The sequence below is a fragment of the Crotalus tigris genome, unplaced genomic scaffold (assembly GCF_016545835.1).
Source record: "Crotalus tigris isolate CLP2741 ecotype Arizona unplaced genomic scaffold, ASM1654583v1 scf7180000018413.2111637, whole genome shotgun sequence".
Taxonomy (NCBI): domain Eukaryota; kingdom Metazoa; phylum Chordata; class Lepidosauria; order Squamata; family Viperidae; genus Crotalus; species Crotalus tigris.
In genome coordinates, this window is record NW_024096990.1 from 1,982,797 (window position 1) to 2,009,965 (window position 27,169).

General features: G+C 45.5%; 2 protein-coding genes, 1 long non-coding RNA gene and 1 pseudogene across 4 annotated transcripts; 1 reads left to right on the forward strand and 3 right to left on the reverse strand.

Moving 5' to 3' along the window:
* The first annotated feature begins 396 nt into the window (after positions 1-396).
* On the forward strand, positions 397-3,617 carry BLOC1S3 (biogenesis of lysosomal organelles complex 1 subunit 3). 2 transcript variants are annotated; one of them, XM_039352240.1, is made up of 2 exons: positions 397-473; positions 2,461-3,617. In XM_039352240.1, exon 2 carries the CDS (start codon positions 2,472-2,474, stop codon positions 3,051-3,053), a length of 582 nt encoding a protein of 193 aa, XP_039208174.1. In that variant the 5' UTR covers positions 397-473; positions 2,461-2,471; the 3' UTR covers positions 3,054-3,617. The 2 variants fall into 2 exon arrangements, with proteins under 2 accessions (XP_039208174.1, XP_039208173.1); XM_039352239.1 differs by lacking the exon at positions 397-473 and adding an exon at positions 733-1,181.
* Positions 3,618-5,687: 2,070 nt separating this feature from the next.
* On the reverse strand, positions 5,688-18,246 carry LOC120312036 (galectin-9-like). Its single transcript, XM_039352241.1, has 9 exons — positions 18,104-18,246; positions 15,314-15,402; positions 13,942-14,137; positions 11,876-11,995; positions 11,320-11,370; positions 9,988-10,017; positions 7,831-7,919; positions 6,910-7,075; positions 5,688-6,023 (listed from the first exon to the last, which is right to left on the reverse strand). The coding sequence occupies exons 1-9, from the start codon at positions 18,131-18,133 to the stop codon at positions 5,880-5,882; spliced, it is 915 nt and encodes a 304-aa protein (XP_039208175.1). The 5' UTR covers positions 18,134-18,246; the 3' UTR covers positions 5,688-5,879.
* Positions 15,518-16,382, reverse strand: LOC120312037 (annotated as a pseudogene).
* Positions 18,247-22,319: 4,073 nt separating the features above from the next.
* LOC120312039 lies at positions 22,320-27,167 on the reverse strand. Its single transcript, XR_005557777.1, has 3 exons — positions 26,603-27,167; positions 24,696-24,852; positions 22,320-22,959 (listed from the first exon to the last, which is right to left on the reverse strand). It is a non-coding gene; the product is annotated as an uncharacterized LOC120312039 (long non-coding RNA).
* Positions 27,168-27,169: the final 2 nt, after the last annotated feature.

The window sequence follows — 27,169 nt, forward strand, 5'->3', positions numbered from 1 at the left end:
CCAAATCCACCCGTCTTAACACACACCCAGCTGGCTGCACTTCCAGCTCCTCCCTCCCTCCAGATTCTCATCTATGTCAAAACTTGAAGGTTTTTTTTTTTAACGTATTTGCAATTTTGCATTGCTAGCCTCGGAGCGCCACACGCGGCGCCTGCGCACTCGGAAAGGCTCAGCAGCCACGGGACTAGACGAGGGGGGGGAGAGGGGATGGGCCTGTCCTTGGGTGGTAGTGGGGGACGAAGACCCCAGCCTCCATCGCTGGGGCCCAGAGAGCCCCCTCCCCAGGCGGACACCTCGACGCACGCAGACCCCTTTCCCTCCCCAGCGCCTTTCTCTACGCGCAACCCCCGGTTCCCTCTCCAAGCGCATGCGCAGCAGAGATGAACCCCCGCGGGCATGGGTGGGTGGGCGAATGATCACGTGATCTGTCAGGTGATCCGCCAAGAGGAAGCGGCTGTTTCCTGGTTGGAAAGGTGAGTGTCTGGATTGCTGGGTGGGTAATGGTAACAGTAGCAACAGCAGTAACAGTAGCAACTGGAATCCTTTACAGCAATCCCAGCCTAGGCGGGGGGTGGGGTCCAACCTGGCCAACTTTTAAGACTTGGGGGGGCTTCCAACTTCCAGAATCCCCCAGCCAACTCCTTCAACCTCTCCTTCCCGCAGGGGATTCTGGGACTTGCAATCCAACAGGTCTTAAAGTGGCCAAGTTAAGTTAAACTTACAAAGAAGAGCGGCGGGGGGGGGGTGTCAGTTTGTTTTCCAAAGCACCCGAAGGCAAGACAAGAAACAATGCATGGGAAGTAACCAAGGAGAGAAAGCGACTTGGAATTAAGGAGAAATTTCCTGAACGTGAGAATAATTCACCAGTGGGACCGCTTGCCACCAGAAGTTGTGGGTGCTCCAATCCTGGGGGCTTTTAAGAAGAGATTGGACAGTCACTTGTCTGGCATGGTGTATGGTCTCCTGCTTGAGCAGCGGGTTGGACTAGATGACCTCCAAGGTCCCTTCCATCATCATCATCATAACCTCTGAGGTCCCTTCCAGCTCTATTCTGATTGATTGACTGCCAAGGTTGGACATCCCTGACCTAGACTCTTTTGCATGTACACTTGGGAATGGACTCCCTTTGCACACAACGGGGACCCATCCACCCCCTGCAGGAGAGGACATGGAGAAGTCAGGTGGGTCCTTAGCCGAGCCCAGAATTCCCAGCCGCTGTTCCCCTCCCCATTTGTTGAGAAACAATTTCTGAGATTCAAGGTTTCAATGTGGGGTCCTTGGTGCTCTCATAACTTGTTTTTTTTTTCTTGTAGACGTTTTGTGACCCAACTAGGGAATATCATCAGTGTTTGAAGGGAGTGGGGTTTGCGGAGTGGAGGAGGAAAAGCGGAGGAGGGCTGTGGGGTCCTTGCTGCTCTCTCAGCTTGGTGGTTTGTTTGCAGATGTCTCATGATCCGACCGGGTAACGTCATGTCATGCTAAGCCAGGGATAGGCAACCTTGGCTCTTTTATGACTCGTGGACTTCAACTCCCAGAATTCCTGAGCCAGCATAGCTCAGCATGGAAACCTCTCCCTTTCTCCTCAGCATGGCAGGCTCAGGAATTCTGGGAGTTGAAGTCCACAAGTCATAAAAGAGCCAAGCTTGCCCACCCCTGGCCTGGGCCTGTATTTCTCAACCTTGGCAACTTTAAGACTCGTGGACTTCAACTCCCAGAATTCCTGAGCCAGCAGGGCTCAGCTTGGAAACCTCTCCCTTTCTCCTCAGCATGGCTGGCTCAGGAATTCTGGGACTTGACGTCCACAAGTCATAAAAGAGCCAAGGTTGCCTACCCCTGCGCTAAGCCACATCCCAACAAAAGGGATATCCTCAATTTATGACCACAATTGAGCTTAAAATTTCTGTCGCTAAGTGAGACATTGAAGTGAGTTTTTGCCCCATTTTACGACCTTTACCACGGTTGTTAAGAGAATCACTGCAGATGATAACTCTGTAACCTGGTTGTTAAGTTAATCTGGCTTCTCCACTGAGGTTGCAAAAGGAGATCAAATGACCTGGGACAGGTCAACGGTCATAAATAGGAGTCAGTTTCCAAGTCTCTAAATTTTGATCCCATGATCATGGGGAGGCAACAAAGGTGGTAATGGTGCAAAGTGGTCCATGGTTTTTTCAGTGACGTTGCAACTTTGAATGGTCATTAAATGAACTGGTAAGTCGAGGACTACTTGTTCCGTTCTGCACGGACCCGGTCACTATCCTCACAAACAGGGTCCTCATCCCCTGAATCTGCTAGATCCGCGTAGTAGTTTGCTAACACTCATGAACTAATCACGTCTCAAGATCTCCAGGGATTAATCCACTGCAGATATGTTCTATCTGAGGCGTGTATTCCAGAACAGAAAGAGTCTTCCTAGAGGCCTGCCTCTCCAATGCTCAACTCTGCTTCCTTTCCTCTTATAAGGTGATCCAGAAATGATCTCTCCGGGGTACAAAACCGTCATCCAGGGTGAAGCCTCAGAAACCGACTCGGAGGAAGAAATCAATTGTTCCGCCTCCCATCAAGCGGCTTTCGGCAGCCCTTCGGGAGTGCAAGTCGCTGGGGAAGCCTCTGAAACAGACGAGGAAAACGAAGCCCAAAGTCCTGCTGGATCGAAAACCGAGGCTAAATTGATCGCGGCAGATTTGCCTCCTCTGATCGTTTACAAGAACGAAGATTCGGAGTCTCCCACGGCCGTGGAGGAGAAGCCCGCCCTCCACATCAAACACCGGGGCCGATACAGCACCCTGTTGCAGCAGAAGCTGGTGGAGAGCAACGCCCGCTTATACTACGACATCAACGCCACCATCAAGCAAGTCTACCAAACCGCCATCAAGGAGATTGGAGCCATTACTGGACAGCTGAGCAATTCCCAAAATGGCATCATCAACGCTTCACACAACATCCGGCTGGTTCTGGAGGACCTGCGGGCCGTGGCGGACAAGATAGACATTATTAACAGCTGCAGTTTGTTACCTGATATCCAGATAGAGCTGCCTTCTTCAGCACACACTTGACACGCAGACTGCTTCCTGAACACGGCTGTTCAAGGGGGTGAGCTTAGAGGGGATCCTGGTTGTAAGAACTCAGCAGAAAACTGAAATAGGCTGAACTATTTGTCCAGGAAAAAGAAATCTTTGCTTTCTCTTTGCTACTTAAATCACAGTAGGTCCTCTATCGCGCTAAAACACACTAAACACGCTAAAACTGCTTTCACTGTTTTTGGGGAAAGAAGGATGATCCCATTTCAAGAGAGTCGTCTTCTCCTGGCTAATGTTTCCCATAATATCTTAAAAAAATGTAGACTTGGTTGCACAAGGTTGGAGGCACTTAAGGAGCGTGTAAATGTAGAATCGTATCAGATTCGTGGGAGTTTGTCCGAAGATGCTCAGCTGCCTTCATCTATCTATGCACTTAGCTTATTCATTTCGAGGGAATGTATGATTTGAGCAGGACTAAGGAAAATGAAATAATAACTGATTTAATTTCACAGGAGGGATGTAAATCAAGGGAGTGGTGATCTACTATAAATCAATTGTAGCTGATAGTGATTAAAACACAGCAAGGTCAGTGTTTGTGGAGATGGTGTCCTGTTTGTGAGCTATCAACTCTTGGTGACCTCGTAGCTAGACCTTCTCCCATTCTCCATAGGTGATCTTTCCGTTCAGATCTTCACACGGTGCCCCTATTTCTGCTGTCACTCTTTAAATTTAGGGACCTGAATGCTCTTCTATAGGGTTGCTATTGCCAAGAGTGAAGTAGAATGAATTCTGAAAATCTGCACTGCTGGTTCATAAAAACCGAATCCACAGGCCCTGTTTGAAGGTTTTGCTTCGCCCCCTTGTTGATCTAGAACAGGGGTAGGCAACCTTGGCTCTTTTATGACTCGTGGACTTCAACTCCCAGAATTCCTGAGCCAGCATGGGGGAACTATGGCCCCCTTTATGACTTGTGGACTTCAACTCCCAGAATTCCTAAGCCAGCATGGGGGAACTATGGCCCCTTCATGACTCGTGGACTTCAACTCCCAGAATTCCTGAGCCAGCATGGGGGAACTATGGCCCCCTCATGACTTGGGGACTTCAACTCCCAGAATTCCTGAGCCAGCATGGCTCAGCTTGGAAACCTCTCCCTTTCCCCTCAGCATGGCTGGCTCAGGAATTCTGGGAGTTGAAGTCCACAAGTCATAAAAGAGCCCAGGTTGCCTACCCCTGATCTAGAAGCATTGATTGATTGATTGATTTTTAATAAATTGATTCTTTTCAAGGTATAAAATACAAAAGAAAATGAAAATAGTGTGAAGGGGGGAAGAAAAAAGGAAGAGAAAGAAACAAAGGGGAAAGGGAGGGGGAAGAAAAACATTGACTTGCAACTCTTTTTAGTGCAAAAAAATAGATTTTCTGCAGGATGATACATCTCAAACTTGATTCTTCAGTTCTTCCAAGTAATTCATGGGAGGGGGATGAATTGATCCCCCTCTAGTAGGAACTCTACCACTATAATGGAGTCCTTGTACTGTGCTGGTCATCTGCTCTTCCTTTCCACCATTCCCAGCCTCAAAGCTTTCTCCAGAGAAGGGTAACTGAGCAAGAACTGATAATAATAATATTAATAATAATAATAAAAAGTTGGAAGGGACCTTTGAGGCCAACCCCCTCATGGTGTAGGCCAACCCCCTACACCATTTTGGACAAATGGCTGTCCAGTCTCTTAAAAACTTCTAGTGTTGGAGCATTCACTGCTTCCAGAGGCAGGTTGTTCCACTGGTTAATTGTTCTAACTGTCAAGAAGTTTCTCCTTAGTTCCAGGTTGCTCCTCTCCTTGATTAGTTTCCATCTGTTGCTTCTTGTCCTGCCTTCAGGGGCTTTGGAGAACAGCTTGACTCCCTCTTCTTTGGGGCGGCCCCTAAGATATTGGAACACTGCTATCCTGTTCCCCCTCATCCTTCTCTTTGTTAAACTAGACCTACCCAATTCCAGCAGCCGTTCCTTATATATTTTAGCCTCCAGTCCTCTAATCATCTTTGTTGCTCTTCTCTGTACTCTTTCTAGAGTCTCAGCATCTTTTTTACATCGTGGTAAAACCCACTAATTCTTCATGTCTTTGCCTTCTGCTGCTTTATAGGTCTTTTCGTTATGTCTGGTTGGGGAAAAAAAAAAAAGCTTTGACCCAAACAGCACAGCGGACAGGTAGTCCTTGACTTACCACATTTCATTTAGCGACCGTTCAAAATGACGACAATGACAAAAGGGACTTATGACCAGTTTTCCTAGTTAACGACTTTTGCAGCGTCCCCATGATCACGTGCTCCATGTTCAGCTGCTTGGCGACTGGCCCCTATTTATGACCGTCGCTGCGTCCCAAGGTCACGTGATCCCCTTTTGCGACCACCTGACAAAGTGAAGGGGGAAGCCAGATTTGCTTAACGACCGGGTTTTTAACTTTATCAATTTCAGGGATTCAGTAGCAAGAAAGGTGGTTAAAAACGGGGCAAAATCCACTTAACGTCTGTCTCGCTTAGCAAGGGAGAATTTTGGACTTGACTGGGGCTGTTAAGTCGAGGACTATCTGTAGCGCGGAAATTACCCATTGGTTGTGATTCCTGTCTCTTTGCACCTGGGGAGGCCGACATCAAATAATCCACACCTCTCTATGGGGACCACATACTCCAGGCTTCTTTTAATTGATGGGGGAGGGATTTTATTTTGCAAGCATGATGGAAACCTGAGCAGGCACATTGGTCTGGAAGAGGGACATGGGAACGGCAACCTGGGGGATCTTGCTCTCTCTCTCTCCACCAAAACCCAGAGCCGAAACAGGACACGACAGTTCACAGAGGGTGATCAGTACTGCACGCAGGAAAGCTTCACGTCTCCGGCTATTTCCAGTTGATCCACTTGAGAGGCAGGGATCCGATGATAGTATTCAAATTTCAGCTGCCCGTTCACCATCACCTCGTAGCAGTTCTGCAGATAGATGATCTCCAGCTAACGGTCAAAGAAAGCAGGAGACATTTTTATTCTGTTTTTTTTTTTTAATTAATCCACTCATTTGCAAGAAGAGTAGAGTAGCTGGCTTTCATGCCTAAGGTGGGACTAGAACATACCGTCACCTGGGGATTGGCCCAAAATTACCCAGCTGGCTTTCATGCCTAAGATGGGACTAGAATTCACCAGCACCTGGTAATTGGCCCAAAGTTAACCAACTGGCTTTCATGCCTAAGGTGGGACTAGAACTTACCGTCACCTGGGGATTGGCCCAAAATTACCCAGGTGGCTTTCATGCCTAAGATGGGACTAGAATTCACCAGCACCTGGTAATTGGCCCAAAGTTAACCAACTGGCTTTCATGCCTAAGGTGGGACTAGAATTCACCAGCACCTGGTGATTGGTCCAAAGTTGCCCAGCTGGCTTTCATGCCTAAGGAGGGACTAGAATTCACCAGCACCTGGTGATTGGTCCAAAGTTAACTAGCTGGCTTTCATGCCTAAGGTGGGACTAGAATTCACCAGTACCTGGTGATTGGCCCAAAATTAACCAGCTGGCTTTCATGCCTAAGGAGGGACTAGAATTCACCAGCACCTGGTGATTGGTCCAAAGTTAACTAGCTGGCTTTCATGCCTAAGGTGGGACTATAATTCACCAGTACCTGGTGATTGGCCCAAAGTTAACCAACTGGCTTTCATGCCTAAGGAGGGACTAGAATTCACCATCACCTGGTGATTGGCCCAAAGTTGCCCAGCTGGCTTTCATGCCTAAGGAGGGACTAGAATTCCCGATCTCCCATTTTCTTGAAAGTAACCTTGATATAGGTTTTCTGGCCGACCCTGAAATGGCACAAAGCGAATTCTTATCCCAAGGATACTGGTCTTACCTGAAAGGTCTGTCCAAGGCAGAATGGCAGGAAGGCAATATTTCTCTCTTCGCTTCCCCAATAGCCGTTGATGAACGAATTCCGGACCAGGGCTCCCTCTTTGAACCGGGGGTTGACGTGCAGGGCGATGTTGCCCATCAGGATGTTTTTCAGGTTCACGTGAAATCTGGATCCAAGGAAAGCACGTTGGTTACTTCAAGGGACACGCTAAATTGCCCTTGGAAGAAACCCAGGAATCGGAACTGCAAACCCCTTTGCTAAAAATACATCAAATGAATGTGGATGGGTGGTCTTTCCGTCCAGGATCTTCAATTCAGATGTCACTAAACTTTTGATTTCTAGCTAATTTAGCCCCAGGAGGGGCAATTTGGTTTCTTTTTGGGGGGGGGGGTCTTTAAGTTGGTGTAGTTGCCTTTGAAGGACTTCCCCCCCCCTGTAGGCTTTCTAAAAATTGCGGCACAGATTTCTAATATTTTGAGGCAGGGAACATGAGAAAGACTTCAGCAACAGCTGTGTAAGTGGCTAAACACAGAATATTTAGTAAGAAATTGGGAAACAAAAACCAGACAATAACCAAGGTCTTTTTAGAAAGAAGAGAAAATCTTTAAAGGGTTCTTTCCCCCTCTTAATGACCCCGTAATCCCTTGCATCAAGGTGGAGTCGGGGCGACTAAATGGAGTTGAGCATTTACCAGCTGGATGCCCTTCCTGACACCTACGTGGTGTTCACAGCAGATCTTTTCTCATTGCGCCCAGAGAGAGAAATATCTGCTGCTACTTCGATCCTCACACCCTCCTGATGGTGAGGTGGGAGTTCCACCTCTGGACCACCACACCGCTCAAAATCTTGGAAGGTATAAAGGCAGGCTATATTGCGAGTATTATTATCCCCCCCCCGTTCTTTTCCCTCAGGTGCACATACCTGTCTGCTGAATAAGGAATGGTCCCTATAATTGTGATCTTGCAGGAGGGAAAGAAACGCCCCAGAAGAGATCCACAAAATGGGGTGGTCTACAAAAGATCAGGATAAAAAGAAGAGAAGAATTAAGAAAAAGAAGAACGTTCCTAAGATGCGAGTTTCAATCCTGATGATGGACTGGCCTTAAAGAATGGTTTAAAAAAAGTCAAGATGACTGCGCTGCCGCGGCTTGCCATCTTGATTTCTTTGATCATATATGGCAGACACCCATCTGACGATTTGGGGGCATGTTCAGTAATCGTCTTGGTCTTTGCCTCCTTATCCAGGGTCAATAATAATAATAATGTTGGAAGGGATCTTGGAGGTCATCTAGTCCAACCCCCTGCTCAGGCAGGAAACCCTATCCCATTTCGGACAAATGGCTGTCCAGTCTCTTCTTAAAAACTTCCAGTGTTGGCGCATTCACCGCTTCTGGAGGCAGGTTGTTCCACTGGTTAATTGTTCTCACTGTCAGGAAGTTTCTCTTTAGTTCCAGGTTGCTTCTCTCCTTGGTGAGTTTCCCTCCATTGCTTCTTGTCCTGCCTTCAGGCGCTTTCCAACTCTGCTTACTTTTCCAAGGTCTGCCAAGATTGGCTGTTTAAGAGAAAGGAGCTTAATATGGGCAATAGCAATTGGGGCAAGACATTCCATCTCTAAGTAGTAAGGTTGTAAAGCACAACTGCATCATTTAATGACCACAGTGCCTGTAGTCCTGGTTGCCATTATTAACCAAATCCTGCCGGTTCCCGACAGCCAAAGTCATTGGAGAAGCTGGGATAAAATCCCAAGTCTCAGACTGGCAGGCAATAAGTGGCCGTGGCCAGGTGTGAGAAGGGGTAAAAGGCTGTGACGGGGTGCATGACAGGAGCAGGGTGGATCAAGGATGGTGTGCCGGGGTGCAAGGGAAAAGGAGAACAAATGAGGAGGATTTATCCCAGAGACCTGACAAGCTTTCCCACTGGCTTCCCCATTGACCTTCTGGGGAAGCCAGGAGGGAAGGTTGCAAATGGTGATTGTGTGTTCATGGGAAATTCTAACCGGTCGTAAATGCAAGACGATTGCCAAGGGTCCAGATCGCAATCACATGACCGCTGGGGTTCCGGGGCAGTGGGATCCCCAATGACCAGGCATAGTCACGGTTCATTCAGCATTGTCGTAACTCAGAACAGTCGCTAATGAATGGTCATAGGTTGAGGACCATCTGTAGACACTGAAGCTGAGACTATCCAAGGACTACGAAAACCAAGATGGAGATGACCTGATAGCATTTTCTATTTTTCCATGGAGTTGAGCTAGATACATTCCATTTTGGAACTGGTGGTCCAGTCTGGCATTGTCCCCTTCCTTTGTCTAGAGGCAGTAGTAGTACTTAGTTTAATTTTGAAAAGCTAAGTAGGGTCAAACTGAGTTAACAATTAGACTTAGACGGGAGATTATCAGAAGTATAGGCTAGCTAGCAGTTTCAAAAGTACCCAGAAGAGGGCAGTGTTGACTCACTTTGCACTGTAGCCAAGACCAATACATGGATATGTCCATAAAGTCAGTAACAGCCAAGCAAGCCTCACTCATAGGAGGCCTACTAAAAATGAGACTTCAAGGTCACTTTGGAGTACTAAAACTTTCACTTTGCAATCTCCAGGTTCTCAGCAAGTCCATGATAAAGGACTTGCTTAGTTGAGTCCTGAACATGATTACTCATTTTTCCTTTGCTTCCATCTCCATTCGACTCCCCTTGAATTCCACCTGATCTGTCTGTCCACTTCCTTTTGGTTCTTGTGCTTAAACTCTCATGTTCTTATACCAGCTTTTTTCGTAAAGGACCAATAAAATCCAACAGTTGATCATCTCTTGACCAGCTATCCCCATCTCCAAGAGAAGTTAAATTCCAGATGGCTCTTGAAGAAACGTTCAAAGACATTCCATGCAACCAAAGTCCTCCGATCTACTGACTCACTAGACCTTGCAGTAGATGGAAGAACTTGGATTGCAGGGAAGGTCTTTGAATGTTCCTTCAAGAATCATCTGGAATCGGCAGGGGGCTTGCAAAGGTCATTGCAAAGGGAAATCAAGACCAACCCATTTGCTGGGGAATGTCCTAAAAAGAGGAAACAGGTCACATACCGGATTGTACACCGTCATTCCACCGACGTTCTGAGAAAGGAAAGGAAAGGAAAGGACACTTGTTATGGAGATCTAGATAGACTAAGTTGGAGCTAAAAGATCCAGAATTCTCATCAAGGGTGTCCAGCAAGGATGCCCTAGTTCTCAACAAAAGAGGACATTCTCTCCTTGTCTAGAACCATTCATTCATGGTTGAGGCTGGTCCATCAGGGAACTACTCATAATGGTCCAAAGGCTTAAGCCAGTAGTGGCGAACCTATGGCACATGTGCCAGAGGCGGCGCTCAGAGCCCTCTCTGTGGGCACGAGCGCTATGCCCCAGAGATGGCAACCATCCCTCTTCAACCAGCCGCCCACTAACTCGCTGAGGTCCCATGTGGCTGGATGCATCCCAGCACCCATGCGCTCGCTGGCCTCTGTGTGCGGGGGCCAATGGTGTCAGGCAGCAGCCCTGGCCCCTGCCTCACCTTGCCCTGTGACAATGGCACCCCTGCCCTGCCTCGCCTTGCCCCGCCTCACCCCGCAGGACGAGCCTCCTGCCCACAGCCCCACCTGCCAGAGACTCCCTGGATCTCCCCCAACCCTGCCCGGCCCCCACAGGCGTCCCTCCCCATGAGCAAAATCGAGGTGACCATGCCCAGCTTGGCCACACCCACCCAGTCTGCCATGACCACCACAGCCACGCCCACCCAGTGGGCCACACCCACCTGGCACCCGGCGATAAATAAGTGGATTTTGGGTTGCAGTTTGGGCACTCGGTCTCTAAAAGGTTCGCCATCACTGGCTTAAGCAAAGGTGTAAAATACTCAATATATAGACCAGGTAGGCTTTGCTTAATGTTGGTAATGAGACAAGCAACTCTGTCACTAAGCAATGCAGTCTTAAAGTGTGGCATCACATGCTAGCTTACAAGGGCAGTTGTGGCACTTCTGTTTGATGTCATTAAGCAAATCGCATGCTGTCATTAAGCACAAAAGACACTGGAATGTCTTTGTGATTTCCTGCCAGCTTCCCCAGTGACTTTGCCAGCAGTGAAGGTCACAAATGGGGATCACATGACTGTAGGATGCTGTGGCCGTCATAATCGTGAGCTGGTTGCCGAGCACCCCAACCATGATCATGATGGGACTCTACAACGGTTTGCAACTATGATTCACCCATGGTGAATCTCCTCCTCCAGCGCCATTGTAACTTTGAATGGCCACCGCACAAGTGGATGTTAAACGAGGACTGCCTGTATTAATAACCAAGACTGGAAAATTCACAGCCTCAATCTTTTTTTTTCTTTTTTGCAAATGGAACACAAGTAAATAAACACTCAAATGTTACTTACATTCATAGGTGGGTTGGGATTGTAAGGTGGAGGTGCATAAGGAGGTGGAACCTGAAATGCAGAAGGAGCAGCGGTAAGTATGGATCCATGATTGATCCCAAATTCAAGATTGGACAACCTGAGTTAGCAGCATTTTTCCTAATAAGGAAGGACTTTCATTGCCAAGCAAATAATTTTTGGAGGCAGCCCGTGCTTTCCAAACAGAAGATTTATTGTGGGAAAAGGCAGCTGTTTTGACTGTGAGCTTTTCAAAGTGGAAAATGATGGTCCAACTGAAATCAACTCGATGATGTTGTGGACTTCAGCTCCCAGAATTCACCCAGGCAATAAAAACCTCTGTACTGATAGAAGATAATATTTACAGCTCATATTTGAACTGTGGGGTTCTTGGTGCTCTCTGAACTTGGTGGTTTTCTTGCAGATGTCTCATGACCATACTAGGCAACATCATCAGTGCACCAATGCAAACATTTCTTGTTTCCCACAAATGAAGTTACAAAAAAATCCATGCTGGCAAATTGAACTTGGGGGGTTAGATGCTAGTGGCAGTACTCACCAATCCGCCTGTGAAATTGATGCAACTCAAGGAGACATCCCCTTTGATCTGCAAAGTCTGGACCAGATGCACGGGAAGGCGGTGTCGGTAATCTATGAACTGGCTGCTATTGACGGAAACCTAAAGAAGGAAAAAGAACAGAATGAGAAGTGAAATTTTGTGTGTGTGTATGTGTAGAAAGAAACAAACATAGAACGTCTTGATGGGTATTTCTCAGCCATGGAACTTTAGGAAATGTGGACTTCAACTCCCAGAATTCACCCAGCCTGCAGGCTGACTGGATAATTTGGGGAGTTGAGGTCTACACAGCTTCAAGTTGCATGGAATTTGGGGAGCTGAAGCCCACACGTCTTAAAACATGCTGGCTGGTGAGAGAAGCAACCTAGAACTAAGGAGAAACTTCCTGACAGTGAGAACAATTAATCAGTGGAACAGCTTGCCTCCAGAAGCAGTAAATGCTCCAACACTGGAAGTTTTTAAGAAGAGACTGGACAGCCATTTGTCCGAAATGGTTTAGGGTTTCCTGCCTGAGCAGGGGGTTGGACTAGATGACCTCCAAGGTCCCTTCCAACTTTACTATTATTACTATTACTAAAGTCGCTGAGGTTAAGAAACAATGGTCTAGAGTCTAGAGACTCTCTAGAGCCACAGGTCTTCTCTGTGTGACCATTGCAACTTCCTCTCCTAAACATCTGTCTGTTGAGAAGAGCAAAGGGGAAGAGATGAGACTTCAGGTCAGGCATATAAAAAAAAAAAAATTATTTGGAAGCATCCAGAATGCAATTGGTAATAATTCTGCACTAGGGGGGAAGCAAAAATGAATTGATGCACCACCACTAGGGGACAGCAAGGAAAAATCACGACATCGCCTTTTCATATTTGATTTATTAATTAAACAGGACCAAAAATAAAAAAGAAATTGAAATGGGAAGCAAAATAAAAAAAATTGAGATGTCAAAAGGTTGATTTAAGTCCCAGAGTTTTTTATTTACAGCTATACCCCACTCACAATTTGGGGCTCAATTTTAAAAGGAGAGCAGAGAGGGGTGGATTAAATTCAATCTGGTCTAAATTTACCCTTTCCCAATTTAAGGAGCTTCCTCCACAGTGGGCACAATCCCAGATGCCTTTTCAAACCAGGCGCTCTGATGCACTAAACTATAACTCCCATCAGCTGTCCCAGGGCAGCCATCTAACTGTGACCCTAGCCATACTGGTACCCGCCTTCCTGCTGCTTTGAAGACAGCCATCCCTGCATAAACCATGGTCTACAAACCAGAAGTTATGTATTCACACAACATCCTAAGCCAAGAACAAATCACCTGATGGTTTGGCTACAAGGGCAACAGTGAAAAAATTGATGCCACCTGGGGGATATCAAAGGAAGAGAATATTCGTAGCTCAGGGTTGAAATGGGGGTCCTTGGCGCTCTCTGCGCTTAGTGGTTTTTTTTTGCAGAACTTTCCATACCCAATTACAGTAGGTAAGATCATCAATGCTAGAAGGGAGGGGGGATTGTGGAATAGAGGAGGAGGAAGAAGAGGAAGAAGAAGAACAAGAAGAAGAAGAAGAGGAGGAAGAAGAAGAAGAAGAAGAGGAAGAGGAAGAGGAAGAGGAGGAGAAGAAGAAGAAGAAGAAGAAGAAGAAGAAGAAGAAGAAGAAGAAGAAGAAGAAGAAGAAGAAGAAGAAGAAGAAGAAGAAGAAGAAGAAGAAGAAGGGTGGAGGAGGAGGTGGAGGAGGTGGAAGAGGAGGACGACTGTGGGCTCCTTGGTGATCTTTGAGCATGGTAGTTTTCTTGAAGTTGTTTTATTATCCAACTAGGTAACATCATCAGTGCTAGAACAGAGTGGGGTTTGGGAGGAGGAGGAGGAGGAGGAGGAGGAGGAGGAGGAGGAGGAGGAAGAAACTACAATTGTGGGGATCCTGGTACTCTGTGAGCTGAATTTCATTAACATTGTTGGCATGGCCTACCTGGTAATGAAATATCTGCAAGAAAGCTCAGAGAACGCTAAGGACCCTATGAATGTCCAGAGGTCCACAAGAGAGCCTTCTGCTCTTGGCCTTACTTGGTAACCACAGCTCCTGATGTTGATGATCACTTCAAAAGAGACCCCTGGCTGGAAGAGCATTTTGGAAGTCCGTTCCTCAGGTCCCCAGCAGCCTTTTTCTTGCGTGTTGCAGACAATGACATTGCCCTCATCAAATCGTGGGTTGAAATGGAAGGCGATATCTCCATTCGCGCAGACCAGGTTCACGGAGAATCTGGAACACCAAAGGCCCTGTGGCTGAATATATGCCCTTCAAGCTCCACTTTTGACTTCTAAAATGATCTACAGCAGGGGCATTACAGTAATCCAACAGGGGCATCCAACCGTGGCAACTTTAATGCTGGCTGGGGAATTCTGGGAATTGAAGTCTACAGGCCTTAAAGTTGCCAAGGTTGGAAAACCTTGATCTAGATCTGATCTAGAATATAGGAAAACAGCTGGCTGGGGAATTCTGGGAATCAAAGTCTATTCATTTTAAAACAGGCTGGCTGGGAGTTGAAGTCCACCCAACTTAAAGCACGCTGGCTGGGGAATTCTGGGAGTTGAAGTCCACCCAACTTAAAGCACGCTGGCTGGAAAATTCTGGGAGTTGAAGTCCACCCAACTTAAAGCACGCTGGCTGGGGAATTCTGGGAGTTGAAGTCCCCAGTCTTAATAATGTGGAATAATGAACAATCATTAGAATAATGATGTGTCTGCATAATTACTGGAATAGTGCTGTGTTAGTAGTATGTGACTAACCTAATGCGCATTGCACTTGGATAGAATGTATGTAGCAAACCCTCCATTGTATACCCGCGAGAAATGGACCTAATGCATTACAATGTGTATTTCAATGTGTATTCCTTTGTTCCTGAGGGGAAAAAAAGGAAAGTATAAAACTGAAGTCTGAACCCGGCCCTCGGGGTTCAGAATTGCTTATTGCTATGGCTTCTGAACCTGCGCAATAAATCTCTCTGCTAAAACCCTCTGGAATTCGTAAGAGTCCTTTCGTTTTCCACAAGATTAAAGTTGCCAAGGTTAGACATATCTGCCTTAGCTGAGTCTGCAGGAGGCAGGGGTTGGATCTAATAACCTTGCAGGTCAGCAGGATTCTATGATAAGAAACAAAATGCTGGATTCAAATGGACTTTGAGCTGCTCCAGCGAGGTTGTGCATGTGATGTTAACGCTTTCTCTGGGCAACATCGAAACCTCTGGTTCCAAAGCCACTCGGCCCTTGGACTTCAGTCCCTCCTTCCTTACAAGCAGGGACCGTGCAAGCATAAAATGAACGAAACGAAACGCCCTGCAGTGCAGCCAGCCGGGAGAAAGAATAATAGGCTTCAAAGCAGGAGGTGAAACTGGAATAAAAGGAATCGAGATTTAACCGCAATCAAGATTTAACAAACCTTTTTGCAGAGAACAAGACGCAACCTTGAACCACAATCATTTTTCCTTCGCTGAGACCTCCAAAAATAGAGCTGCAAAAGGGAACACACTGCGGGATAAAGAGGAGAGGGGAAAAAAAAATCACCTGTGTCGGAATTCAAATATACTCGGATCTGTGCCCTAAGCCCATTGATCGGTGGTCCTTGACTTACAACTAGAATTTCCAACTCAAATGTATTTTATTTGTTTATTTCTTGCATTTGACGTATTCTCCGATGACATCTTTGGCCTGAGATTTTTTGCCATTTTCTTTAACAACCACACAACTGCAACCCACAACTTTATGAGGTTTTCCTTCTGTGTCGACCTTGCAAGTTTCTTGTTATCATCAACCTTTATTAGATTGATCTGATGTTCAGCCCAAAGAGCTTCAACCAGCTTGACATACTTAGGTTCGTCACAGTTGGATGCAAGAACACAAAGATGGGCTTGACGTTTGTCCAAGGCTTTGGCAGCTTCACGAATTCCACGAGCTAATCCATCACGGATAAGTGCAGTTTTCAACACTTCTTGAAGGGCGGTGTTGACATCCATTATGCCTCCGCCAGTTATGGTTGGTGGTAATGCTCCCCACCAGGAGTTCCTTACAACTTCCACAAGTCGCCGGTCGACTAGAATTTCCATTGCTAAGCAAGACGGTTGTTAAGTAAATCATGTGGTCGTTAAATGAATCCAGCTTCCCCTACTCACCTACTGACTTTATCTGTGGGAGGTTGCAAAGGGCAACCGTCATAAGTACATGCCAGTTGCCAAGTACCTGAATTTTGATCTCGTGACCACCGGGGGGCTGTGAGGGACATCCGTGCCGTTGTAACTTTGAACGGTTGCTAAATGAATTGTAAGTTGTAAGTGGAGGACTCTCTGTACTGCAGCCTCAGTCTCTCTGGCTATGGATATTATCACCCCCTTGAGAACCTTCAGATCTTCCACCTTGATGTTCAAATTCCCCATCAATTTTGGGAGAGCATCTCTAAGACTTTACGTCTAGGAAGCCTACACAATGAAATTAAAAATAATAGCAGAAACTGGAGTCCACCCTCCAGACCAAGTCATAGTACGGGTCGTCCTCGACTTTCAACGGTTCATTTAGTGACTGTTCCAAGTTACAACGGCACTGAAAAAAGTGACTTATGACCATTTTTCACACTTACAACCGTCACAGCATCCCCAGGGTCACATGATCAAAAATTCAGTCGCTTGGCAACTGACTCACAGTTATGACGGTCGCAATATCCTGGGGTCATGTGATCCCTTTTTGCAACTTCTGAGAAGTAAAGTCCACGGGGAAGTCAGATTCACTTAATAACCGTGTGACTGACTTAACAACTAAAGTGATTCACTTTACAACGGTGGCAGAAAAGGTCAACCCTCCCTTAAGAACTGTCTCACTTAGCAACGGACATTTTGGATTGCAGGGTAGTCATAAGTTGAGAACTATCTGTAGTTTGCTTGCTTGGGCAAAGCTCAACCGGGGCGGTGGAGAGGGGACTTAGTCTTAACACGAGCTAGGGAATTCTGGGAAATGAAGTCCACCCATCTTCCAGCAACCCCGCTTGAGCAACATGGGTTGGCCACCTTGGAGACTAACAGGTTTCAGCTGGAATGTGTTTTTGTGGGTCAGAATCGACTTCAGACACCCACTTTCTCCTACGTGGTTGATAGCAAGAAAGCAGGAAATAGCAAAGGGCTTAGAGTAAACCACTCCTAACCGCTTCCCTTGACTTTAAAAAAAGCTACTTTATTCTCCTAAGTTTAGTCTTCATGAACATGGTCTCCGATTCAAGAATGAGGACCCTCCGGATACTTGGAAATAAAATCAGGCTCACAAAAACATTTCTGTCCAGATGCCTTTTCCAAGGACCCTTTTCTGACGGACAGACGGGGTGTGTCTCCAAATGTTTGTCCAGCCAAGGACAGACCAGGTTCAATTCTGCTTAGCCTGAGGCAAAACAGGGTCAATCTGTTGCTACCATTTGCAGGAAACACTTGTAAGAGCTTAGCTTGCCTTCACAGGAAAGACCCCATTGGAACAACTTCCTTCCTTCCTTCCTTTCTCTTTCTCTTTTTCTTTCTTTCTTTTCCTCCCCTCATTTCTTTCTCTTTCTCCTCCCTTCTCTTTTGTTCTTTTTCCTCCCTCCCTCCCTTCCTCTCTTTCTTTCTTCTTTCTTCCTTCCTTCCTTTCTTTCTTTCTTTCTCTTCTTTCTGTCTTTCTTTCCCTCCCCTCTTTTCTTTCTCCTCCCTTCTCTTTCGTTCTTTCTCTTTTCTTCTTTTTCCTCCCTCCCTCCTTCCCTTTCTTTCTTTCTTTCTTTCTCTTTTTTCTATTTCTTTCTTTTTTTCTCCCATTTCTTTCTTCTTTCTTTCTCTTTTGTTCTTTCTCTTTTCTTCTTTTTCCTCCCTCCCTCATTCTTTCTTTCTTTCTTTCTTTCTTTCTTCTTTTTCCTTTTTTCCTTCTCCCTGACTTTCAGACTGAAGGCTGACCAACAGCTGAGGACAATGAAACGTCTCCCATCCTTGACCTCCAGCCTTAGCAATTTGTTTATTCGTATTGATCCTTGTTGAGAGATGGTGCAAGTAAGTGCTGGATGAGCTGCACGTTCTCTCTCTCCTTCTCACAGGCGACCAACCTGAGTCTCAGTGTCTCTAAGTCTCTGCTCTGCATTGCCCATCACCATACATTGGGGGGCAGGGGAAATCTCCCCCCCCCCACACCCAAAAGAAAAATTCCCTGTGGAAATTCTCTCCCTACTCACCGGATTTAAGATGGGCTGTTGCAAAGCCATTTTGGGGTTTGCTGGAGTTGGTGGATTAAAGATGGCTTGCTTCTTATGCCCTCTGGGTAAAAGCAGAACTTTCGAAAAGGTGCCAGGAAATTAAGTTTAATTTCCTTTGAAAGGGGCGTGGTTTGCAACCGCTTGTACTTTACCCTGTAAGTCAACAATCAAAACTTTATAAAAGGGTGTTTCTTAAATCTTGGGATTCAAGGTCGGTATTTCCCCACCACTTCCAATACATATGAGCCCCAATGTCATGTTGCTAAGTGAGACATTTGCATGAGTTTTGTTTGCCCCGTTGTACAATCTCTCTTGCCCCAGTTGTTAAAGTCAATCACTGCAGTTGTTAAAGTTTGTCACATGTTTGTTCAGTGACGCTGGCTTCCCCATTGACTTTGCTTGTCCAAAGGTTGCAAAAGGTGATCATGACTGTTCCTCTTAGGCGTTTTTCTGCTACCCTTTGGACAGGACTTAATTCTAGGAAAGATTGAGGGCAATAGAAGAAGGGGACGACAGAGAAGGAGGTGGCTGGATGGAGTCACTGAAGCAGTAGGCGTGAGCTTAAATGGACTCCAGAAGATGGTAGAGGACAGGAAGGTCTGGAGGAACGTTGTCCATGGGGTCGCGATGGGTCGAACACGACTTTGCAATTAACAACAACCAAAATACCCAAAGGGAACCACCCACAAAAACAGCATCTACACATTCATTAAGTCACCTCAACTCAAGGAAGACTTTATCTGTTTTTTTTCCCATCTTTCCATCTCGCAGAGGGAGAGTCCCATCGCTTAATTATCCAAAGGCCTTTCTCCCAGCTTTATTTATCCACTTGCTTTATATTTATTGACTCATAAAAGTTGAGTATATGATTGATGTTTTCCCGATTGACTCATATATAATAACGTCTTCCCGAAAGAGAACAATAGCAAATATCAGCAATTTCTGCTGATTAGTCCATTAATTACAGGGGAAGGAGGTGGCTATGGCTGTCACAGCATGGTTCCTTGGGGAAAAAAATCAGATTTTTTTTTAATTAAGTTCTCAACCGGATCCTATTCAGCTTAGCTCTTCAAAGTCAACCGCAAAGAAATGTCCATGAAATTGCTAGAAATAAGATACCAGAAGAATATTCAGTCTGTGGGAAGTCACACCCCCCCCCTGAGAAGGAAATATTAAAGAGGTAGAAAAGCATGCCCAGTTTTTCTTAATAGCCCTAAGTCTCCCTCCCCCAAGCAAAACCAGCTCTGTAGAAATGCAGATGTAATAATCCATTCAGGAAGGTTGGAGCCCTCCAGCTAGAAGCTTAGGAAGACAAAGACACCTAAAATCTACATACTCCACCCAAATTCTAGGACAGGACCTAATAGGATTAACCCATAGATGCCAAAGGGACACACTCAGACTCAGCTCAAAGTACATGACACAGGAAATACAAAGCCTCAAACAGGAACAGGAAACAAGTCCAAACAAAAGGCTGCAGAGGGTATAAAAACCCACTCCCTACATATGCTCTCTCTCTTTTCTTCCAGAGCCATTTTCCTATCTGGCTCTCCTCTTCAATAAACTGCAACCTTCTGTGAGAAGTAAATCTTCATCCTGGTTCATCCAAGCCGGGAATAAATAAGCAATATGGAGACTGCTTTGGGAAGAAGGTTACAGTTTATTGAAGAAGCAGAAACATGGTCCTTGCAGGAAGGAGCAGAGGAGAGGAAAGAGATTGAGCACATGGGCAGTAGGTTTTTTTATACCCTCTCTAGCCTTGTTTGGAATAGTTTCCTGTTCCTGTGGCATGAACCTTGAGGCTGTTTCTGAGTGTTTGTCTAGGCCTTGATATCTGTGGTTTAATCCTATTATCATATCCTGCTTCCCAGGTGATGGGACTAATGACTCCTAGAGTTTGGGTGGGGTATGCAGATCTTCTCTTTGTCTTCTTGATTGCTCTGGCTCCAACTTTCTGATGGTTTTACATCTGCGTTTGTATGGGCCTAGCTCTTGCTTGGGGCAGAGAGATAGATTTGGGGCCAGGTTTGGTTTTAAAAAAAGTCCTTTTGAAAAATATATTTTTTCTACCATTTTAATATTTCCTTCTCTGGGCTAACTTCCCTCACTTCTTTCTAAAGCAGTCACCATGTTGTTTATTCCCGGCTTGGACTGAACCATGATGAAGATTTTTCCTTCAACAAGTCTTTCCAGATTAGTGTTTTCTCAACGTGGACTATTATACGATGGGTGGACTTCAACTCCCAGAATTCCCCAGCCAGCCATCATCTTCTAAATACAACAATCAATTAAGTCCCAGAGACACCCTGAACAAATGGGGCTATCCGGTTGCTTCTGCTCTTTGTGATTGTAGTGATATGCAGACAACCACACATAAGTATATCTGCCCTTTGTTTCCTGATCAGTGTACACTTGAGGATCTCCTGGAAGTGTGATGGAACACAATTAATATTTCTAATTTCTGGGCAAGATTTCCCCAAAAGTTGCTTTTTCAAGAAGCAACTGGACTTTCTGATTTTTCTTTGAAGATGTTTCGCTTCTCATCCAAGAAGCTTCTTCAGTTCTGACTCGACTGAAGTCAGAACTGAAGAAATGGAAGAGAAACGTCTTCAAGGAAAAACAAGGAAAGTCCAGTCAGAACTGAAGAAGCTTCTTGGATGAGAAGGAAAACATCGTCAAGCAAAAGCAACAAAAGTCCAGTCAGAACTGAAGAAGCTTCTTGAGTGAGAAGTGAAATGTCTTCAAAGAAAAACACGTTTCGGACACCCATAACCTGGCTGACTGAGAATCTCCATAGACCACAAGATCTCTTCGATTTGTATTTTAATCTTGTATTTTATATTTTAAACATTACGTCATATAGCCTGCCTTATTTTCATTGTGGTGCCTCTGATACGAATAAAACAAACAAACAAGTGAATCGTGCAGTTGTTAAATGAATCCAGCTTTCACCCTTTGACTTTGCTTGTCAAAAGCTGGATGGGAAGGTCACAACGACTGTCGCAATTCATGCCAGTTGCCAGCACTCAAATTTTGATCACGTGACCTTGGGGATGCTGCAACAGTGAAAACAAGTCGTAAATCCCTTTTTTATAACTTCAAAGTAAGCAAAGCGCTCCCTGTATAACAATACTCAAATTGATCACAGCAACTTAAGAGTCCAACTTAAGCAATTTAAATGCGACTAAAGCTGGTCAGTCCAGCAAAATCTGACATTTCATTTGTGTGACTTTATCCAGGCATTGTAATTGAAAGAAGCATCAAAACGGGCGTGCCTGGTTGGTTTGCTTTATTTTAATGCCTATCCTATTTAGAAAGGGTGAAGCTTATGCTAATTGGGCATTGTTCTTAACTTAATTGCCTTAATGATTTTGTCTCAGTTAAGACGGAGCCAAATGAGACACTTATAAATACTTCAAATTTTATAGTTGATTTATAGTTGTTTTTGTTTTTGTTTTGGTAACTGCTACTAAGGACAATTGGGTGCAGCGAGTTTAAAACCAAGGAGTTTAATATTGAAACAACGTCTTCACACTAGTCTCTTCTGTACGTGTCCAGACTACAGAACTCATCATCCCCAGCCAACACAGTTAATGGTGATCCTGAGTTCCTAGCCTTTGCTTCTGAGCCTTCTTTTCCAACATCCAATTCATATGTAAGTAAAACCTATTTTGGAAAGAAAAGTGGTTCACAGATTCCTTCTCACCTCCCATGACCAAAAAGCTGATTTTTCTTAAAAAGAAATATTAGAAATGCAAAACTAAAAATCAGGAGAAATTAGATACGCTCCAGGATCTCAGCCATCCTCATATGAACAAAAATAAGACATTAGCCATTTTTACAATTTGTTATGCTTGGAATGCTCTTCCAGGACACCTAAGGGATGCTTTCAAAATGCTTTAAAACAAACAAACAAACAAAAAAGCTTATGTTTCCAGTACAGGCAGTCCTCGACTTATGACTGAAGAAGCTTCTTGAATGAGAAGCGAAAGGTCTTCAAGGAAAAACTACAAAAGTCCAGTCAGAACTGAGGAAGCTTCCTGGATGAGAAGCAAAAGGTCTTCAAGGAAAAACTACGAAAGTCCAGTCAGAACTGAGGAAGCTTCCTGGATGAGAAGCGAAAGGTCTTCAAGGAAAAACAATGAAAGTTCAGTCAGAACTGAAGAAGCTTCTTGGATGAGAAGCGAAAGGTCTTCAAGGAAAAACAATGAAAATCCAGTTACTTTTGGAAAAAGCACCTTTGGGACAACCATGACCTGGATGACTGAATCTCCAAAAACATGGTTGTTAAGTGAATCATTGCAGCCATTAAGTGACTCTCTATTGATTTTACTTGCCAGAAACGGACTGAGAAGGTCACAAATGGAAATCAGGTGAGCTGAAAAAAGGGATTGCTGAAATGTGAATTTTGATCCCATGACCATGGGGCTGCTGCGACAGTTATAAGCCCGAGGACTGGTTGTAAGTCTTTTTTTTTTTCAGTGCTGGTGTGACTTTGAACGGCCGCCAAGCAAATGTTTGTAAATCAAGGGCTACTTCTCCCGGCACAGCTGAATCTTTTGCAGAATCGTGTCTCCGTTTTGCGATTACCCCGAATAACCAGCAAACCATTTTGCTGCAATCATTCTGTCACCAAACTGTTGCAGACAGAGCCAGGATGTGAGGTGGTTTGAGAGAAGCATGCATTAAATCACGGTCTTTCTGATCCTATGAAGCCTTTGTGCAGTTTGGGCCAACTGAGGGATTCCATTTTCTGACTTCCTGCGTGAAGGTACATCCTGGCCACGCAAACACAGTGCAGGAAACTACAGTGCTTTTCCAACAGCCCAGCACACCTGTGTGGTTTGAAGAAAAGCGGAAGGTAACCGACAGACGAGAAACACCCTCCCTGGACTTAATAGCAATCTAAAAAATAAAACATCCTCAAGAATCATCCCGTAATTACTCCTAGACGCTCCCCACTTTCTTCATCTACTTCTGAGCATTGTGGTTTAATTTATTAGAAGGCTTTTATGGCACGAGGGAGCTGTGGGGTGTTTGGGACTCTTGGGGTGCAAGCTAAGAGTCCCTTTGATTGAATCACCCCAAAATAGGGAGGTCACATTGCGACGTTTCCTTTGGTGTATCCTTAAACCAGATGGGTGGATACCTAGCCAGTCCAATTTGGGGCAGATGGAGACTTCCTGTTATACCACTATTACACTCTTCAACAAAAAATTAGATTTAACAGGGATAGGCAACCTTGGCTCTTTTATGACTCGTGGACTTCAACTCCCAGAATTCCTGAGCCAGCCGTGCTGAGGGGAAAGGGAGAGGTTTCCAACCTGAGCCATGCTGGCTCAGGAATTCTGGGTGTTGAAGTCCACGAGTCATAAAAGAGCCAAGGTTGCCTGCCTAGGCCTAGGCCGCTTTATGACTTATGGACTTCAACTCCCAGAATTCCTGAGCCAGCCGTGCTGAGGGGAAAGGGAGAGGTTTCCAACCTGAGCCATGCTGGCTCAGGAATTCTGGGTGTTGAAGTCCACGAGTCATAAAAGAGCCAAGGTTGCCTGCCTAGGCCTAGGCCGCTTTATGATTCGTGGACTTCAACTCCCAGAATTCCTGAGCCAGCATGGCTCAGGTTGGAAACCTCTCCATTTCTCCTCAGCGTGGCTGGCTCAGGAATTCTGGGAGTTGAAGTCCACCAGTCATAAAAGAGCCAAGGCGGCCTACCCCTGACCTAGAATATGGCTATACGCGTACAAACAATGAAACGTACATCCAAAATGGCAATGTAGAACGAAACGTGAACACAAACGTACAATTGGTCCTCGGCTTACAACCACAACTGAGCCCAACGTTTCTGTTGATAAACGAGACAGCTCTTAAGTGAATTTTGCCCCCTTTTACGACCTTTCTGGCCCCCGTTCAGTGGACCCCTGCAGTTGTTAAGTGAGTAGCACAGTTGATAAGAGAATTGGGCTTCCCCCGTTGACTTGGCTTGCCTTCTGGTCACAAAAGGAGATCGCGTGACCCCCCCCCCCGGGACACTGCAACCATCATAAATACGAGTCAGTTGCCCAGTGGCTGAATTATGATCACGTGACCATGGAGATACTGCAACGGTTGTAAATGTGAAAAACAGTCACAAGTTACTTTTTTCCAGTGCCGTTGCAACTTTGAACGGCCACTAAATGAACTGTTGTAAGTCGAGGATCGCCTGTATTGGCCAAGCTGAAATGGAGGAAATACAGAAGAAAGCTGAGAAACTGTCTGGACCTTGACAGTTCATCTTATCTAAACGGCTGAGCCAACTGAAGACAGATCAAAACTGTACCGCAGCTCACTCTGTTGGGAAGCGCCGCTAGAGGACATATGGTCTGATTCGAAGTTCTGACCTCTGACCCCCCCCACCCCACCCCCACGGTCATGTGACCACCTTTTGACCGCTCAGTAACCAGCTGGCCTTTACCGCTTTTGCAGTAAGTCCTGCGGTTACGTGACTATGATTTACAAGGTTTTTGCTGCGAATTTATGTACATATATATATAAAAAAATCATAAAATAAATAAGTGCCCGTGCCGTAACTCACGTGGAGAAGAAGGAAAGGGGTGTTTAATTTCCTTTCTCTTAGCATCTACCGCTATTCCTGGTCCGGCTTGATTTTCTGCTTCATACGGCTAATAATTATTTTGATTGGAGAAGGTCCCACGTTTTGTGCTGCTCCAAGGTTTAGTCACAGCATTCCTCTGCCATTCACAAAATCAAAGAAAGGAGAGGGGGGTGGGGGGGGGGCAGGGAAGCCATGGGAGGGATTAAAAGAAAGGGATAATTGAGGACTTCCACAGGAGCCCTAAAGTCGACAGGTGAGGGAGTTGCAGGCTGAGCTTCATTGATGTGCAGCCAGGTTGCAGCAGCCAAGCCCACACTGGACACCGAGGGAGCAGAGCATGATCCCGTGGAAGCAAACAGGAAGGTAAACACGCGAGCCGTGGTGGTGCAGCGGTTAGAAGAGGACTAGTGTGTTGCATTTCAGCCTTCCTGGAGACCCATGGAGGTTAGAGGAGGGTGCCCTTCCCCCATCAGGTTTACGTAGAGTATGTTGCATATTGGAGGTGGCTACCGTCTGAGAGCTGTATGCCACAAAATCTCATTTAAAGTATGCTCCTTAGGGTAGATTTAGTGAAATTATTCTATTCTATTCTATTCTATTCTATTCTATTCTATTCTATTCTATTCTATTCTATTCTACTCTATTCCATTCCATTATTCTATTCTACTCTATTCTTCTACTCCATTCCATTATTCTATTCTGTTCTGTTCTGTTCTGTTCTATTCTTCTACTTCATTCTATTCTATTCTATTCTATTCTATTCTATTCTATTCTATTCTATTCTATTCTATTCCATTCCATTCCATTCCATTCATTCTTCTACTTCATTCCATTATTCTATTCTATACTCTACTCTACTCTACTCTATCCTTCTACTCCATTCCATTATTCTATTCTGTTCTGTTCTATTCCATTCCATTCATCTGTTCCAAGCTTTTGTGGTCTTTCACAATGCAGACCCTTCCCCAGCTCCCCCACTTACATGCCCAGCACCTTTCAAGACCCAATGTGAAATTGAAAAAAGGTGGAGTTGGGAAGCTTCCTTGTTTACAGCTGCAACACCACCATCACACAGAGGATAGAAACTGGTTTGGCTATGGATTCCATGGCCAAAAAATAAAAATAAAAAAATAAAAATGGGGTTGCTAACTCCTTGGGAAGAAGGAGCCCAAGTTATTGCTGGAAATTACTTCTCCGTGCCCCCAGCAGTGCTTTTTCATGGCAGGGAGATTACCGTGAAAGCTGACCCCAACCAAAGCACAGAAAAAACTGTGAAGAGACCTGACCAATTTTTGGATCACCAAGAATTGGACACAAATGAATGGATAAACATCATCACCACCAACATCCTGAAGGCAGGACAAGAAGCAACGGATGGAAACTAACCAAAGAGAGAAGCAACCTAGAACTAAGGAGAAACTTCCTGACAGTGAGAACAATTAACCAGTGGAACAACCTGCCTCCAGAAGCGGTGAATGCTCCAACACTGGAGGTTTTTAAGAAGAGATGGACAGCTATTTGTCCAAAATGGGATACGGTTTCCTGCCTGAGCAGGGGGTTGGACTAGATGACCTCCAAGGTCCCTTCCAACTTTATTATTATTATTATTAAGAAGCACCAGATGGAAACTGATCAAGGAGAGAAGCAACCTAGAACTAAGGAGAAACTTCCCAACAGTGAGAACAATTAACCAGTGGAACAGCCTGCCTCCAGAAGCGGTGAATGCTCCAACACAGGAAGTTTTTAAGAAGAGACTGGACAGCCATTTGTCTGAAATGGGATAGGGTTTCCTGCCTGAGCAGGGGGTTGGACTAGATGACCTCCAAGGTCCCTTCCAACATTATTATTATTATCATCACCACCACCAGGAGGTGGCAGAAACCTACCTTAAAAATATGGCCGATTGCAAATCCTCCACCATCCTCCTTTGGAAGAAAACCTCAGTTGAAGCTGGCTGAGTCTTCCTTGAATGGGTGCCTATTTTCTCGGGAAACAATGGATTCGATCTGTACCAGAATCCCATATTGATTCATTAAGGAAGTCCCACGGCTTTCAACGGGATCCAGATTTGGGATGTGACATGTTGGAAGAGAGGAAAGCCAGGTCAGGTGCTTGGCCAACCTGTCAGAACCTACATTCCCCAAAGAAGGTGGCATCGGAGTCAAGAGTGGGCACAGGAAGGACAAAGGTCCATTTGACGTCACATCACTCGAGAGGGATCCAGCTAAATAAATGTGATTAATTCCATTGGGTACTTTATCGCTTGCTGGGTTAAAAAACTGCAGCTCCCTGAGAGAGTCTGGACTTCTGGTGGTGGACTTCTGGGGTCTTCAGGGTTCGCCAGCCTTGCCAACCTGAAGATGGAAGGACTTCAGCTCCCAGAATTTCCCAGCCAGCCTGGCTAAACTGGAGACATCTAGGAGTTGAAGTCCACCCGTTCTCAAGCTACCAAG